The 16918-nt window shown below is 38.3% G+C and overlaps 1 protein-coding gene and 1 pseudogene across 2 annotated transcripts in view; both read left to right on the top strand.

The window, feature by feature from the left end:
- Positions 1-12991, top strand: part of GOLPH3L (golgi phosphoprotein 3 like) — a 49440-nt gene extending 36449 nt beyond the window's left edge. For both annotated transcript variants that reach the window (XM_055402106.2, XM_055402107.2), the window contains exon 5: positions 10575-12991. In XM_055402106.2, the coding sequence (XP_055258081.1) occupies positions 10575-11002 (428 nt within the window). In that variant the 3' untranslated portion in view covers positions 11003-12991. The remainder of the gene's footprint in view (positions 1-10574) is intronic.
- On the top strand, positions 1026-10564 carry LOC148778163 (ubiquitin-ribosomal protein eS31 fusion protein pseudogene; annotated as a pseudogene).
- Positions 12992-16918: the final 3927 nt, after the last annotated feature.

Below are 16918 nucleotides of genomic sequence, written 5' to 3'. Positions count from 1 at the left end.
GGGACACTGGTTCGATCCCTGGCCTGGGAAGATCCCACATGCCATGGGGCAGCTAAGCCCATGTGCCACAGCTACTGAAGCCTGCATACCCTGGAGCCAGTGCTCTGCAACAGGAGAAGTCCTCCCACCACAACTAGAGCATAAGCCCCTGCTTGCAGCAGCTAGAGAAAGCTCATACGCAGCAATGAAGACCCAGTGCAGTCAATAATAAATAAATAAATAATAAATAAAGTAATTACCGATAAGGAGACACTTCTACCATTTTGCTATTTGTTTTCTATATGGCCTATAGATTTTTGTCCCTCATTTCCTGCATTACTAGCTCCTTTTATGTTTGGTTGATTTTTTTATAGAAAAACATTTTGATTCCCTTCTCATTTTCTTTAGTGTATATTCTATAGACATTTTCTCTGTTGCACCATGGGGATTACATTTTATATCTTAAAGTTATGACAACCTAATTTGAATTTATACCAACTTAACTTCAATAACACAAAACTTCTGTTCTATACAACTCCATCCCACTCTCTGTTTTGATGTCACAGATTATACCTTTATAAATTGTGTGACCAATAATATAGGTTAATAATTGTTCTTTAATGCATCTGTTTTTTAAAGTATATAGAAAATAAAAAACAGAGTTACAAACCAAAATTAACTTTTATAGTTGTCCATGTATTTAACTTTTATTGGGTGTCTTTATTTCCTCATTACTGCTTCAAGTTACTTCTAGCTTCCCTTCATTTCAGACTGCAGTACTTTTTAGCATTTCTTGCAGGGCAAGTCTAGTGGTGACAACCTTCCTCAATTTTTATTTATCTGCTGCTGCTGTTAAGTCGCTTCAGCCATGTCTGACTCTGTGCGACCCCATAGACAACAGCCCACCAGGCTCCCCCGTCCCTGGGATTCTCCAGGCAAGAATATTGGAGTAGGTTGCCATTTCCTTCTCCAGTGCATGAAAATGAAAAGTGAAAGTGAAGTTGCTCAGTCGTGTCTGACTCCTAGCAACCCCATGGACTGGCTCCTCCATCCATGGGATTTTCCAGGCAAGAGTACCGCAGTGGGGTGCCATTGCCTTCTCCTTATTTACCTGGGAAAGTCTTAATTTCATTTTTCAAGGACGCTTTTTCTGGATATAGAATTCTTAGGTGACAGATTTTTTTCTTTGAGCCCTTTGAGTATGTCAACCCACTGTCTTCTAGCCTCCAAAGTTTCTGATGAGAAGTCTGGTGATAATCTTATTGAAGATACTTTGTGTATGACAACTCACTTCTCTCTTCCTGCTTTTAAGATTCTTTATCTTTGTAAACTAAATTAATGCTGGAGAGGGTGTGGAACAAAAAAAATCTTCCTACACTTGGTAGGAATGTAAATTGGTGCAGCCAATATGGAGAACAGTATGGAGTTTCCTTAAAAAACTAAAAGTAGAGTTACGTACAATCTGTCAATCAGATTGTACTCCTAGGCATATATATACCTGAGAAAATTCTAATTCAAAAAGATACATGCAACCCAGTGTTCACAGCAGCACTATTTACAATAGCCAAGACATAGAAGCAACCTAAATGTCTGTCAACAGCTGAATGGATAAAGATATTTTATATATATATATAGAATGAAATAATGCCATTTGCATCAATATGGATGGACCTAGAGATTATCACATTAAGTGAATTAAGTCAGACAGAAAAAGACAAATACCACTTTTGGATCCGCCATCTGCGGTGGAACCACTGCCAAGATGCAGATTTTCATGAAGATTCTGACAGGAAAGACCATCACTCTCGAGGTCAAGCCCTTGGATACAATAGAAAATGTAAAGGCCAAGATCCAGGATAAGGAAAGAATTCCTCCTGACCAGCACAAACTGATCTTTGCTGGCAAGCAACTGGAAGATGAGCGTACTTTGTCTGACTACAACATTCAAAAGGAGTCCACTCTTCATCTAGTGTTGAGACTTTGTGGTGGCACTAAGAAAAGGAAGAAGTTTTACACCACTCCCAAAAAGAACAAGCATAAGAGAAAGAAGGTTAAATTGGCTGTTCTGAAATACTATAAGGTGAATTGAGAATGGCAAAATCAGTTGCCTTCAGTGGGAGTGTCCCTCAGATGAATGTGGTGCTGGAGTTTTTATGGTCAGTCACTTTGACAGACATTATCGTGACAAATGTTGTCTGACCTATTGTTTCAACAAGCCAGAAAACAAGTAATTGTATATTGGTTAATAAAGATATGAGCTAACAGAGAAAAAAAAAAGACAAATACCATATGATATCACTTATATGTGGAATCTTTAAAAATGATACAAATGAACTATTTATAAAACAGAAACAGACTCATAGAAATAAAAAACAAACTTATGGTTACAAAAGTGGATAGCAGAAGGAGGGGTAGATAAATTAGGAGTTTGGGACTAACAGTTAGCTCAGCTGATGAAGAATCCACCTGCAATGCAGGAGACCCCGGTTCCATTCTTGGGTCAGGAAGATCTCCTGGAGGAGAGGGATAGGCTACCCACTCCAGTATTCATAGGTTTTCCTGATAGCTCAGACAGTAAAGAATCTGCCTGCAGTGTGGGAGACCTGGGTTTGATCCCTGGGTTGGGAAGATCCCCTGGAGGAGGGCATGGCAACCCACTCCAGTATTCTTGCCTGGAGAATGCCCATGGAGAGGAGGAGCCTGGCAGGCTACAGTCCATGGGGTCACAAAGAGTTGGACATGACTGAGTGACTAAGCACAGCTTATATAAAATAGGTAGACAATAGGGACCTACTATATAGCACAGGGAACTATAGTCAGTAAATTATAATAACCTAGAATGGAAAAGAATCTAAAATATATATGTGTGTGTGTGTGTGTGTGTATGAAAATCACTCAGTCGTGTCTGACTCTTTTCAACCCCTTGGACTGTAGCCTGCCAGGCTGCTCTGTCCATGGAATTCTCCAGGCAAGAATACTGGAATGGGTAGCCATCCCTTCTCCAGGGGATCTTCCCAACCCAGGGATCGAACCCAGGTCTCCTGCACTGCAGGTGTATTCTTTACCATCTGAGCCACCAGGGAAGCCCATTAAATATATATGTGTGTAACTCAATATCGCACATCTAAAACTAACATAACATTGTAAATTAACTATACTTCAATTTAAGATTTGTTTTAAAAGATTGTTCATCTTTGGCCTTCAATAGTTAGATTATAATGTATCTCAGATGTTTTAGTCAACATTGAGTTCATTAAGTATCTTAGATTTGTAGATTCATGTCTTTCATGAAATTTGGACCATTTTCAGCTATTTTTTCAAATATTTTTCTGTCCTTTCTCTCTCTTCTCCTCTGGGATTCCTACAATGAAAATATTAGTCCATTTGATGGTGTCTCAGAGGTTCCTTAGGCTCCATTCACTTTTTTTGTTATTTTTCCCTAAACTTTATTACTTCAATTGTACTATCTTCAAATTTGGTAATTCTTCTGCCTGCTTAAATCTGTTTTTGAACCCATATAGTATATTCTTCATTTTAGCTGTTGTATTTAAGCTCCAGATTTTCTTTTTGATTCCTTTTTGTAATTTCTATCTCTTCATTAGTATTCTGATTTTGTTCATCATTTTCCTGTCCTTGTCCATGTCTTCCTTTAGCTATTTGCTAAAGAAAGCATCATAAAGAAACATCTTTAAAACAGCTATTTTCAAGTATTTATCTAGTAAACTTGACATCTGGGCTTCCTCAGTACAAATATTGTCTTTTGTTCCTTTTAGTGGAACATACCTTTTTCTTTCACTATGTGCCTTGTAATTTTTTTGTTGTTGAAAGCTGGATATTGAAGTCTTATAATACAGTAATTCTGGAAATCACACTTTCCCCATTCCCCAGGTTTTGCTGAGTTGTTTGTTGTTATTTTGTTGGTTGTATTATGGTTTCTCTGTGTTGTAGATGCAGCTGAGGTGAAAGCCTCAGATCTCAGGTTCTTTCCAAGGTTGTACTTCAGAGATTACAGGTTTTCTTAAGCAAGCACAGTTGCTTTCTTAAATACTGTGTACATGCAGTTGTTTCTGCATGTAAAAAAAGCTTCTCTTTTAAATCCCCTGGAAGCTGCTTCAACTGGTGGGGATTGGAACAGTGGCAGCCTTTAGCTGTATGTCAGCCATCAGAAGCTACAAACCATAACCAGAACCCTGATCCTGAGGTTTCAAAGATAGGGTCCTTATTGCCCATCCTGACTCCAGTAGGCTACACCAGAACTACAGATTTCTGTTCCCACAGCTACCTTTCATGGGACTGGGGGTTGAGTAGTCACTGCTGCACTGAAGGCTGAAATTGACTGAAATTGATATTGAGCACAGTTTGCTAGCCTAGCTTCCCCTGGAACCGACAAGTATTCGTGGAAACTCAAGAGTTCCAAAAAATAATTGTTTCAGATAGATGCTACTAGTATAATTATTGTCTAGGTGGAGAGGTGAATTTCTAATGCTTGCTGCCATTATCCCAGATGTAATCTCTCAATTTAAAGAACCTTATCAGCTATAATCACATGGACCCCAGCCTTGTCTAACTCAGTGAAACTATGAGCCATGCCATATAGGGCCATCCAAGACGGATGGGTCATGGTGGAGAGTTCTGACTAAACATAGTCCACTGGAGAAGGGAATGGCAAACCACTTCAGTATTCTTGCCTTGAAAACCCCATGAACAATATGAAAAGGCAAAAAGATAGGACACTGAAAGATGAACTCCCCAGGTCAATAGGTGCCCAGTATGCTACTGGAGATCAATGGAGAAATAACTCCAGAAAGAATGAAGAGATGGAGTCAAAGCAAAAACAACACCCAGTTGTGGATGTGACTGGTGATGGAAGTAAAGTCCTATGCTGTAAAGAGCAATATTGCATAGGAACCTGGAATGTTAGGTCCATGAATCAAGGCAAATTGGAAATGGTCAAACAGGAGATGGCAAGAGTGAACATCGACATTCTAGGAATCAGCAAACTAAGATGGACTGGAATGGGTGAATTTAACTCAGATGACCATTATATCTACTACTGTGGGCAAGAATCCCTTAGAAGAAATGGAGTAGCCATCATAGTCAACAAGAGTCTGAAATGCAGTACTTGGATGCAATCTGAAAAATGACAGAATGATCTCTGTTCGTTTCCAAGGCAAACCATTCAGTATCACAGTAATCCAAGTCTTTGCCCCGACCAGTAATGCTGAAGAAGCTGAACAGCTCTATGAAAACCTACAAGACCTTCTAGAACTAACACCCCAAAAGGATGTCCTTTTCATTATAGGGAACTGAAATGCAAAAGTAGGAAGTCAAGAGATACCTGGAGTAACAAGCAAATTTGGCCTTGAAGTACAAAACAAAGCAGGTCAGAGGCTAACAGAGTTTTGCCAAGAGAACTATGACACTGGTCATAGCAAACACCTTCTTCCAACAAAACAAGAGAAGACTCTACAAATGGACATCACCAGATGGTCAATACCAAAATCAGATTGATTATATTCTTTGTAGCCAAAGATGAGAAACTCTATATAGCCAGCAAAAATAAGACCGGGAGCTGACTGTGGCTCAAATCATGAACTCCTCATTGCCAAATTCAGACTTAAATTGAAGAAAGTAGGAAAAACCACTAGACCATTCAGGTATGACCTAAATCAAATCTGTTACGATTATACAGTGGAAGTGACAAATAGATTCAAGGAATTAGATCTGACAGTGTGCCTGAAGAACTATGGAAGGTTTGTGACATTGTATAGGAGGCAGTGATCAAGACCATCCCCAAGAAAAAGAAATGCAAAAAGGCACAATAACTGTCCAAGGAGGCCTTACAAATAGCTGAAAAGACGTGAAAGGCAAAGGAGAAAAGGAAAGATATATCTATTTGAATGCAGAGTTCCAAAGAATAGCAAGGAGAGATAAGAAAGCCTTCCTCAGTGATCAATGCAAAGAAATAGAGGAAGACAATAGAATGGGAAAGACTAGTGATGCCTTCAAGAAAATTAGAGATACCAAGGGAATATTTCATGCAAAGATGAGCATAATAAAGGTATGTACCTAGAAGCAGAAGATATTAAGAAGAGGTGGCAAGAATACACAGAAGAACTATACAAAAAAGACCTTCAGGACCCAGATAATGATGATGATGTGATCACTCACCTAGAGCCAGACATCCTGGAATGCAAAGTCAAGTGGGCCTTAGGAAGCATCACTACAAAACTAGTGGAGGTTTCAGAATTCCGGTTGAGCTATTTCAAATCCTAAAAGTCAATGCTTTTAAAATGCTTTGCTCAATTTTGGAAAACTCAGCAGTGGCCATAGGACTGGAAAAGGTCAGTTTTCATGCCAATTCCAAAGAAAGCCAATGCCAAAGAATGTTCAAACTACTGCACAATTGCACTCATCTCACATGCTAGCAAAGTAATGCTCAAAATTCTCCAAGCCAGGCTTCAACAGTACATGAACTGTGAACTTCCAGATGTTCAAGCTGGATTTAGAAAAGACAGAGGAACCAAAGATCAAATTGCTAACATCCACTGGATCATCGAAAAAGCAAGAGAATTCCAGAAAAACATCTATTTTTACTTTATTGACTATGCCAAAGCCTTTGACTGTGTGGATCACAACAAACTGTGGCAAATTCTTAAAGAGATAACAGACCGTAAAGAATAACAGACCCATCTGCATCCTGAGAAATCTGTATGCAGATCAAGAAGCAACAGTTAGAACTGGACATAGAACAACAGACTGGTTCCAAATCAGGAAAGGACTACGTCAAGGCTGTATATTGTCACCCTACTTATTTAACTTATATGCAAGGTACATCATGAGAAACTCTGGGCTGGATGAAGCACAAGCTGGAATCAAGACTGCCGGGAGAAATATCAGTAACCTCAGATATGCAGATGACACCACCCTTATGGCAGAAAGCGAAGAAGGACTTAAAGAGCCTCTTGATGAAAGTGAAGGAGGAGTGAAAAAGTTGGCTTAAAGCTCAACATTCAGAAAACTAAGATCATGGCATCCAGTCCCATTACTTCATGGCAAATAGATATGGAAACAGTGACTTCATTTTTGGGGGCTCCAAAATCACTGCAGGTGGTGACTGCACCCATGAAATTAAAAGACCCTTGCTCCTTGGAAGAAAAGCTATGACCACCCTAGACAGCATATTAAAAATCAGAGACATTACTTTGCCAACAAAGGTCTGTCTGGTCAGAGCTATGGTTTTTCCAGTAGTCATGTATACATGTGAGAGTTGGACTATAAAGAAAGCTGAGTGCCAAAGAATTGATGCTTTTGAACTGTGGTGTTGGAGAAAACTCTTGAGAGTCCCTTGGACTGCCAGGAGATCCAACCAGTCCATCCTAAAGGAAATCAGTCCTGAATATTCATTGGAAGGACTGATACTGAAGCTGAAACTACAATACTTTGGCCACCTGATGTGAAGAACTGGTTCATTTGAAAAGACCCTGATGCTGGGAAAGATTGAAGGTGGGAAGGGGATGACAGAGGATGAGATGGTTGGATGGCATCACCAACTTGATGGACATGAGTTTGAGTAAGCTCCGGGAGTTGGTGATAGACAGGGAAGCCTGTGGTGCTGCAGTCCATAGGGTCATAAAGAATCGGGCACAACTGAGCGACTGAACTGAACTCAACTGGTCAAGTATATCCAGTTTGTCACTAGGGATTACTTCAAATACTATTTTTGTGTCCCCACTTTCACCCCATACTAGATTGTAAATTTCTTGAGGACAGGAATAGGGACTGTTTTTCAATACGGGCTGTTTTACATTCCTGCCACCAGTGTGTGAGAGTTTCAGTTCCTTCACATCCTCATCAATACTTGTTATTCTCTGTCTTTGTAATTTTATTTTAGCTATCCTCGTGATACATAGTGGTATCACAATAATTTTTATTTGCATTCCCGTAATGACTAATATAAGCATCTTTATATTTGCTTATTGGCCATTTGTATATTTTCTTTGGAGAATTGTCTGTTCCAATCCTTTGCCCATTTTGAAATTGGGTTTGCTTTCAACTGTTGAGTTGTACTTTGAAAATATGTTCTAAATACAAATCTTTTCAGATACATGATTTGCAAAATTTTTCTCCAATTCTATGGGTTGTTTTTTCAGTTTTTAATGGTATCCTTTGAAGTATAAGTTTTTTATTTTGATCCATTTCACCTAATCTTTTTTGTTACTTGTAATTTTGCTGTAATTAAAATTGAAATAAAAATTTCAGTTGAAAATAAAAATAGTTTAACTTGTCTAATCCAGATGTCTTTTATTTATTTTTCTTACCTAATTACCTTGCCTAGAACTTTCAGTATGGTGCTGAATAGGAATGATGAGAATGGACTTCCTTGTCTTATCCTTGATCTAAGATGACAGCATTCAGTCTTTCCCTATTAAGTAATATGCTAGCTGTGAGGTTTCCATAAATTCCTCTATCAAGTTCAGAAAGTTTGTCTATTCCTAGCTTATGAAGTGTTTTTATGATGTAAGAGTGTTGGATTTTATCAAATGCTTTTCTTTTGTCTATGGAGATGATCATTTGGTTTTTGCTTTTCATTTTATTGATTTTTGTATTTAAAATAAAACTTATATTTCTGTTTTAAGTCCCCCTTTATCATATTACATAGTTTAGGGATGGGGTTGTTTGTTTTTTTCCTTCCGCTGAGCCATACTGCTTGTAGGATATTAGTTCTCTGACCAGGGGTTGAACTTATGCCCTTGGCAGTGAAAGTGCAGAGTCCTAGCACACTGGACTATCAGAGAGTTCCCTATGTCTTTATTATATTGCTAGATTTGTTTGTGCATATTTTGTTCAGTATTTTTGTACGTATATACATAAGAGATACTGGTCTATAGTTTTCTTGTGAAATTTTGTCTCATTTTAGTATCAGAGGAATACTTACTATTTAGACTAAGGAAGTGTTCCTTCCTCTGCCTCTTCTTTTTTAAGTGTTTGTGAAGGATTGGCATTAATTCTCCATTAATGTTTGGTAGAATTACCAGAAAAGCCGTCTTGACCACACTTTTCTTTGTGGGAAGTTTTAAAGTTACTATTCAATCTATTTACTTGTTATGTGTGCTAAGTTGCTCCAGTCATGTCCAGTTCTTTGCGATCCAGCGGACTGTAGCCCACCAGGCTCCTCTGTCCATAGGATTCTCCAGGAGAGAATACTAGAGTGGGTTACCATGCTCTCCTCCAGGGGATCTTCCCAACCCAGTGATCAAATTTGCGTCTCTTATATCTGCATTGGCAGGTTGGTTCTTTACCACTAGCATCATCTAGGAAGCCTTTTACTTGTTATATGTGTGTGTGTATTAGTTGCTCAGTCATGTTTGACTCTTTGCAACCCCTTGGACTGTGGCCCACCAAGCTCCTCTGTCCATGGAATTCTCCAGGCAAGAATACTGGGGCATTTGGGGAGGCAAGTGCCATTTCCTTCTCCCCAGGGGATCTTCCCAACCCAGAGATAGAACCCAGGTCTCCTGCATTGAAGGCAGATTCTGTCTGAGCCACCAGGACATTATTTGTTATAGTTCTATTGAAATTCCCTCTTTCTTATTGAGTCAGTTTAGGTAATTGTATTTCAAGGAATTTGTCCATTCTTCTAGGTTGTCTACATTGTTGTCATACTGTTTTCCATAGTATTCCTTATAACCCTTTTAATTTTTGTCAGTTTAGTAGTAATGTCTCCTCTTTCATTCCTAATTTTAGTAATTTTGAGTCTTCTTTTTTCCTGGGTCACTCTGGGTTTGTCAGTTTTTTTCATCTTTTCATTGAACCAGCGTTTTATTTTATTGATTTTCTCTATTGTTTTCATTTTCTCTATTTCCTCTGTACTCTATTGTTTCCTTTATCCTGCTTGCTTTGGGTTTAGTATTTTCTTTTTCTAGTTTTTTAATGTTAGAAGGTTAGGTTATTGATTTGACATCTCCTTTTCTAATACAGGTCTTCCCTGGTGGTTCAGATGGTAAAATATCCACCTGCAATGCAGAAGACCTGGGTTGGGAAGATCCCCTGGAGAAGGGAATGGCTTCCCACTCCAGTATTCTTGCCTGGATAATTCCATGGACAAAGGAGTCTGGCAGGCTACAGTCCATGGGGTTGCAAAGAGTTGGACAGGACTGAGTGACTTTCACTTTTCTAATATGGCATTTGGATCATAAATTTCCCTCTTTATACTGCTTTAAGCTGCATCCCATAAGTTTTGGTATGTTCATTCAACTCAAAAGTATTTTTTAATTTTTTCTTATGATTTCTTCTTTGACTCATTTGTTATTTCAGAGTGTGTCTTTAAATTTCCACATATCTTTTTAATTTCCCAAATGTCTTTCTGTTATCAATTTATAATTCCATTATGATCGACTAGCATACTTTGTTTTCAATTCTTTTAAATTTATTAAGGCTAGTTTTATGGCCTAACATATGGTATATTATGGAAAATATGCACTTGAGAAGTATGTGCATTCTACTGTTATAGGGTAGAATGCACCCTATAGATGTCTTCTGAAGTCTAGCTGGTTTATAGTCTTGTTCAAGCATTCTATTTATTTTTCCCATAGGTGAGACCTGGAACCCTTTCAAATTACAGTACCAGCTGAGAAATGTAAGAGAGAGAATTGCAAAGAACCTAGTAGAGAAGGGTATTCTAACCACTGAGAAGCAGAATTTCCTCCTATTTGACATGACTACTCACCCAGTGACCAATACAACAGAGAAGCAACGACTAGTGAAAAAACTTCAAGATAGTGTCCTAGAGCGGTGGGTAAATGACCCTCAGCGCATGGACAAGCGAACACTAGCACTGCTGGTGCTAGCCCACTCCTCCGATGTGCTAGAGAATGTCTTCTCCTCTCTGACCGATGACAAGTATGATATGGCAATGAATCGTGCCAAGGACCTAGTAGAACTGGACCCTGAGGTAGAGGGGACAAAGCACAGTGCCACAGAGATGATCTGGGCTGTGCTGGCGGCCTTCAATAAATCGTAAAGCCAGCTGTTGGGTTTCTCCGTTTCCATTGCTGGCCAGTGACTATCAGAGACACCGTCACCGAGTTTTGTGTGATGAGATGTTTTCCATCATTTTTTTTCCTCTTGAATCAGATTTGTTATTTGGGGAAAGCAGCTTCAGGGCTTCTCCTTAGACCTTGTCTCTTATAAGCAGGCTTTCTATCTCCCTATACTTCCACTGCAGAGGTGAGTAAATTGGGTGAGCCAGCAGTCACCCAGTAAACATTTTCTCTCATTTCTTGGCTCACTTCCATCCAGTGTGCTTTTGGATTATCAGAAATATTTCAGTGAGACTTGGATTTCTCTAGCCATAGAATGTGAATGAGATGTAGAGCAAACCATTTATCTCATTTTTTAAAGTTTGTTTTCTGTCTTAAATATATGTTTTCAGCCTGTCTCTCAGGCTCTGCTAAGTAATGTAGCTTATTGAAGTAACCATCTCTTTGAATAAGGGACAATGGAAATAAAACTGAATTTTGGAGCAGATGGTCTCTGAGATATAAATGTATGTTCCACTAGTGATTTTCTCATCTTTCCTTTTCTAAATTAATGAGACTATTCCAAATGTGATTACCTGGTTCTCACAGTCCTAGAACGATAAATATATTATCTACTCTCTCAGCATTATCCTACTCCATCATTCATTTGAACAGAAATCTAAATTAAAAAAAAAAAAATGCATCTCTCAACCACCTCTTTTATGCAGTCACCAATACAATTTGCAAAGAAGGAAAGTGGCATTAGAATTTCCACTCTTTAGCACATGACTATCTGGATTCCTCCAGGCTACCTTAAATGTCTCTACTCGGATTGAATTTAGGGAGTTGTAAATTTCAATTGCTGAATAGCACCATCCTGAGTCCAGACAATATATCTAAACTCTAGATCTTGTTCCCTGTTTTGGCTTCCTACATAAATTGATGGGTGTGCGTGCTCAGTCACTTTAGTCGTGTCCAATTCTTTGTGACCCTATGGACTGTAGCCCACCAGGTTCCTCTGTCCTCGGGATTCTCCAGGCAAGAATACTGGAGTGGGTTGCCATGCCCCTCCTCCAGGGGATCTTCCCGACCCAGGAATGGAACCCGAGTCTTTTAGTCTCCTGCATTGGCAGGCAGGTTCTTTACCACTAGTGCCACTTATTCTGTGTGTATTTAAAGGTCCTGGAAGTAGTTTTATCTATATTTAATCCACAGATGCCCTCCTAGTCTTGTCTCAACATAATCCTTTGTCTAACTCATTCTCTAAAACATTTTTTAAGTCAGTAGTAAATGCAAAGAGAAGCTTATTGAGAAAAATCATATTCAGAAGGTCAATTTGATGTTAAAAGCATCCTTTTATATAAAGTCCAGCATTTGGGAATATAAAGAGGACAGGCACCAAACTGTGCTAATGTCAAGCATTTGTTAATGCTGATACTTGAATGGATCTTGCCTCTTGACCACTACAAACAGTCTATCAAAGGGCTAATACAGATGACCCAGACCCGATATCAAATTTTCCTGATCAGAAATAATTAAATGAATGATTGTAACTTTCCCTCCTCTAAATTTGTCTAGCCCCACAAAATTCTCCAACTCACTTTTTTTCACTTTAGGTTATCACTTAGGTGACTAAAGATAAAAAGTTTAAATGAAACAAATTCCTAAAAAATGTGAAGCTGAGTAGAGCTTCAGTCTGGCTCCCTAAAACTACAAAAAACAGTCCATGGATGTCTCTGACTTAGTTTTTCTTTCCATTTGAACAGTTTGGCATGAATTTAAACCAGGTTTTCCTGTGGAGAGTTTCAGCTTGATTGGGAGAGTGGAAATTGAGTTCTTTCTGGCAACTCTCGGTTAGTGTTTCTTTTTATATTGTATCTCATTAAGACGAGGATGTCTTCAGTTTGAATCTGCATAATGTTCACTGCAAAACACCATTTAATGCATATGGCCTTCACAATTTCTGTATAATAAAGATCAATTATTGGCTCCCTGGTCTCTGTGCAGTTTTACAACTAAAGTTATTTTAACTGGAAATAACTTTTCATACAAGGCCAGTAACACTCCCCGCTTACACTAGGATACCAGCCTCTGTTTCATTCTGTGTGGAAAACTGTGTATGCATGCTCAGTTGCTAGGTCATGTCTGATTCTTTGTGAGCCCATGGACTGTAGCCCACAAGCTCCTCTTTTTATGGAATTTCCCAGGAAAGAATACTAGAATGGGTTCTCATTTCTTCTTCCAGGAGATCTTCCTGATCCAGGGATTGAACCTGTGTCTCCTGCATTGGTAGGCAGATTCTTTACCACTGAGCCACCCGAACTCCCTTGTGGAAAATTAGGAATACACAAATATTATTTATACATATATATATACAATATATATACATACACATACTGGAGGGCAGGGCACATTAAATCTAACCCGAACACCAGCTAAAGTCTGAAGAATAGTGTCTCCATCTCAAGCAAAATAAGTTACCCAATTGCATCATTATTACCAGGAAGAGAATGAGTATATTCTACCCTATTAATAACTACTTGCAAGTGACACCCGAACTTACTGAAGAGCTGACAGTCTTAAGTTCCAAGTGTAGGTTACAAACCTAACTATAACAGAGTTAACAACATGTGAAAAGAAAGATAATTGACCTTGTAATTAGCTTATTGTTCTTCTTTTATAATGTCTATAGCATAAGGGGGCTTCCCAGGTGGCACCAGTGGTAAAGAACCCACCTGCCAATGCAGGAGACATAAGAGACTCGGGTTCGATCCCTAAGTTGGAAAGATCTCCTGCAGGAGGGCATGGCAATTCAATCCAGTATTCTTGCTGGGAGAATCCTATGGACAGAGGAGCCTGGTGGGCTGCAGTCCACAGGGTCACAAAGAATCGGACATGACTGAAGCAACTTGGCGCACAGGGGCACACAGCATAAGGGACAACATGAAATGTATTTACTAGAATTGTTTACTTCCTTGCTATTTTTATTTCAGAGAAAGTATAAAAACAAAGTATAACAATGTTTATCAAAATATGGTGCATCAAAGTAACTTTTGTGGGTGTAAGTACTTTGCCAAAATACAGGTTCCTAGTAAATCAGTCACTGGGGTTGAGGGCTTAGGAAGCTGCATATAAAACATAGTCTCTAAAACTTACATGTTAAAGTTTGAGAACACTGTTTCTTTTTCATTTATCTGGCTGAGCTGGGTCTTCATTGCAGCACAGACTTCACTGGCTGTCGTGCACAGGTGTTACATAGGACACGATCTCAGCTCCCAACAACTCACATTTAAGTGGGCAAATGAGGCCCTCTGTGAAAAATGCTCAAGTAGAAGTATAAACTTAATTTTCAGAAGCACAAAGGAGTAGCATTCTTCCTAGGAACATTAGGAAAAACTTACAGGAGTTATATTTATTTACTCTAGTGGCTTTCATGTATTGAGTACTTTTACTATGTTAACCACGTCATATATTTTCTCATTTATTCCTCAGAACTCTAAAAAGCCATAGAAGTTTATTTTTAAAGAAAATTCAGAGGTAGTGAGGCTTGCCTAAGGACCCCATCCAGAGGTTGAGTTCAAATGCATGCTTTTAACCACTACTCTCTCCTTCCTCCATTTAAACTCAGTCTTGAAGAATCTTCTCAGGTTGAGAAGGAAGAGCTGAGGCTATTCTGGGCTAGGAAAACAAAATATAAAAAACAAAACACAAAATGTACAAAATAGGGCTTCCCTGGTGGTTCAGTGGTAAAGATCCACCTGCCAATGCAGGAGACATGGGTTCAATCCCTGGTCCAGAAGAACCCACATGCCAAGAAGAAACTAAGCCCTGGGCCACAACTATGACCCTGTGCTCTGCAGAAGCCCACGCAACGAGAGAAGCCACTGCAGTGAGAAGCCCATGCACTGCAACTGGAGAAGAACCTGCTGCAAAGACCCTGCACAGCCAAAAATAAAGGAACTTTAAAAAAAATGTACAAAATCATTTGTTACATACTAGAATTTCATGAAGTGTGTGCTTTTCATATATATTTCCAAAAGAGATCATTCTAAGAGATTATATTCAAATTGTAGACTAAAGAAGGGTTTTTGAAACTAGCAAAATATTTTTGTTTACCTTCATTTATTCCTTCTCTGATGATTTTTTTATGTAAAAATTTCTGATACATCATTCTTCTCCCTTAATAGCTTAACACTTCTTACAGGTCAAGTGTGCTGGACATAAATTCCCCAGTTTTTGTCTGAGAAAGTCTTCATCTTTCACTTTGGAAGGATAATTTTACTGGTTATAGAATTCTAGATTCAGGGATGGTTTTATTTTTTGTTTCTGTTTTACGACACTTCAACTATTTCACTCCACTCTCTTCTTGCATGAGTGTTTTCTGGTGTCAAATTTTAACAAAACTATAAAGAATTTTAATTGAAAGATTTTTTAAAAATTTGTTCCTCCCATTTTCCATACAGCTAAAATACATATATATTCATATAATTTCTAAAAATGTTTTACTCCCTAAAAGAATAAAAATATTAATTTTTAAATAATCATTGATTTAATGATGAAATAATTTGGGTAGAATGGATTTTTTTATATTTTTCTATTACCTATTACATGCGTGCATGAATCTTTGTTTTGCATCCCTGTTCTTCTCAAGGCCTTGGTCTGTCTTCCTTTTCTCCTCAGTGAGTTCCAGGTGTGTATATAATTTGGAAAGAGACATGACTTCTTACTGATGTGAGAAAGGGAGCCATCCCTCCCAGAAAGCAATAAAATTCTCACAGAATGCAAGTTAGAAAACCAAGGGTCACTTCCTGGCAGAAATCTTTTTCTAGCAGCCCAATTCACTGCCATTAGTTTTTCTTTACTTTTCAGATCGTAAAAAAGTAGATTCCACTGGGGTGGAAAGTGGGAAGCAAATACTCCATAAGAACTCTTCAAATAGACATGCTTTTCTGTAGATTTTTTCGCCTGAATTTCAATAATCTGCCCACCACTTTGTTTTTCTCAACCTATGTGAACCTCCCCATGTATAAAAGAATATTTTATCTAAACTTAATTTAGAAACTCAGCTGGGAATCAAGAGGCTTCTCCCACTTCAGAAGGGCTTTTTGACCAAATCCCCATACGTCTACCACATAAGCAAGCCTAGTAGACATATATCATTCTCCTGATTTGATGGGAAATTCAAAGCCAAAGTTTTTCTCACATTTCAGAGATGTTGAAATCCCACTTCCAATTGAAAGATGAGTACTTCCTCAAAGATTTCTGGACCTTTAAAGCTATGATATTAATATAATACCTCAAAATACTTGTGGGTTACCCTTAACAATATATTTTTTAAAGTTCCCCTCCCAGTTGTGTCACCCCAGGTTTTTTGAACTCCTAGGTGAGGCTAGAAACTTTAGTTATCTAAACTCTTAGATAACTTAAATTGATTTGTATTGATTGAATTTCTTTCTGTTTGAGAGCAGGGAGGAAGAGATGTTTATGATCAAAGAGGGGAAGACTAGAGAAGGTAACAGTAGTTGATCATATTCTAAACATTATGAATATTTACAAGCCTGAACAAATACTTTTCATTTTAACATGATCCTGTGTTAAAAATTAGATAATTCAGCCTTTTGCTTCTAGACTCCATCTTACTCTCCACATTAGATACCTTTCTAAATGTTTTATGAAATTAACAAAAGTACATAAATCAAGATAAATAAAAATATACAACTCAATAATCAATAGTGAGCATTCCCATGTAACCAGCACCCCAGTCAAGAAACAAAACATTATCATTTCCCAAAAAGCCCCCTTCGTACCCTCTCCCAGTCACTATATCCTTCTCTAAAGGTAAGCATAATCCTTTTAACACAATAGACTGGTTTTGCCTTTGAATATTATATAAATGAAATCATACAGTATGTATTTTT

The sequence above is a fragment of the Moschus berezovskii genome, chromosome 4, assembly GCF_049115385.1.
Source record: "Moschus berezovskii isolate FMDL1 chromosome 4, NW_MosBer_1.0, whole genome shotgun sequence".
Taxonomy (NCBI): Eukaryota; Metazoa; Chordata; class Mammalia; order Artiodactyla; family Moschidae; genus Moschus; species Moschus berezovskii.
Note: the sequence above shows the minus strand (reverse complement) of the source record. Positions and strands in the feature narration are given on the sequence as shown.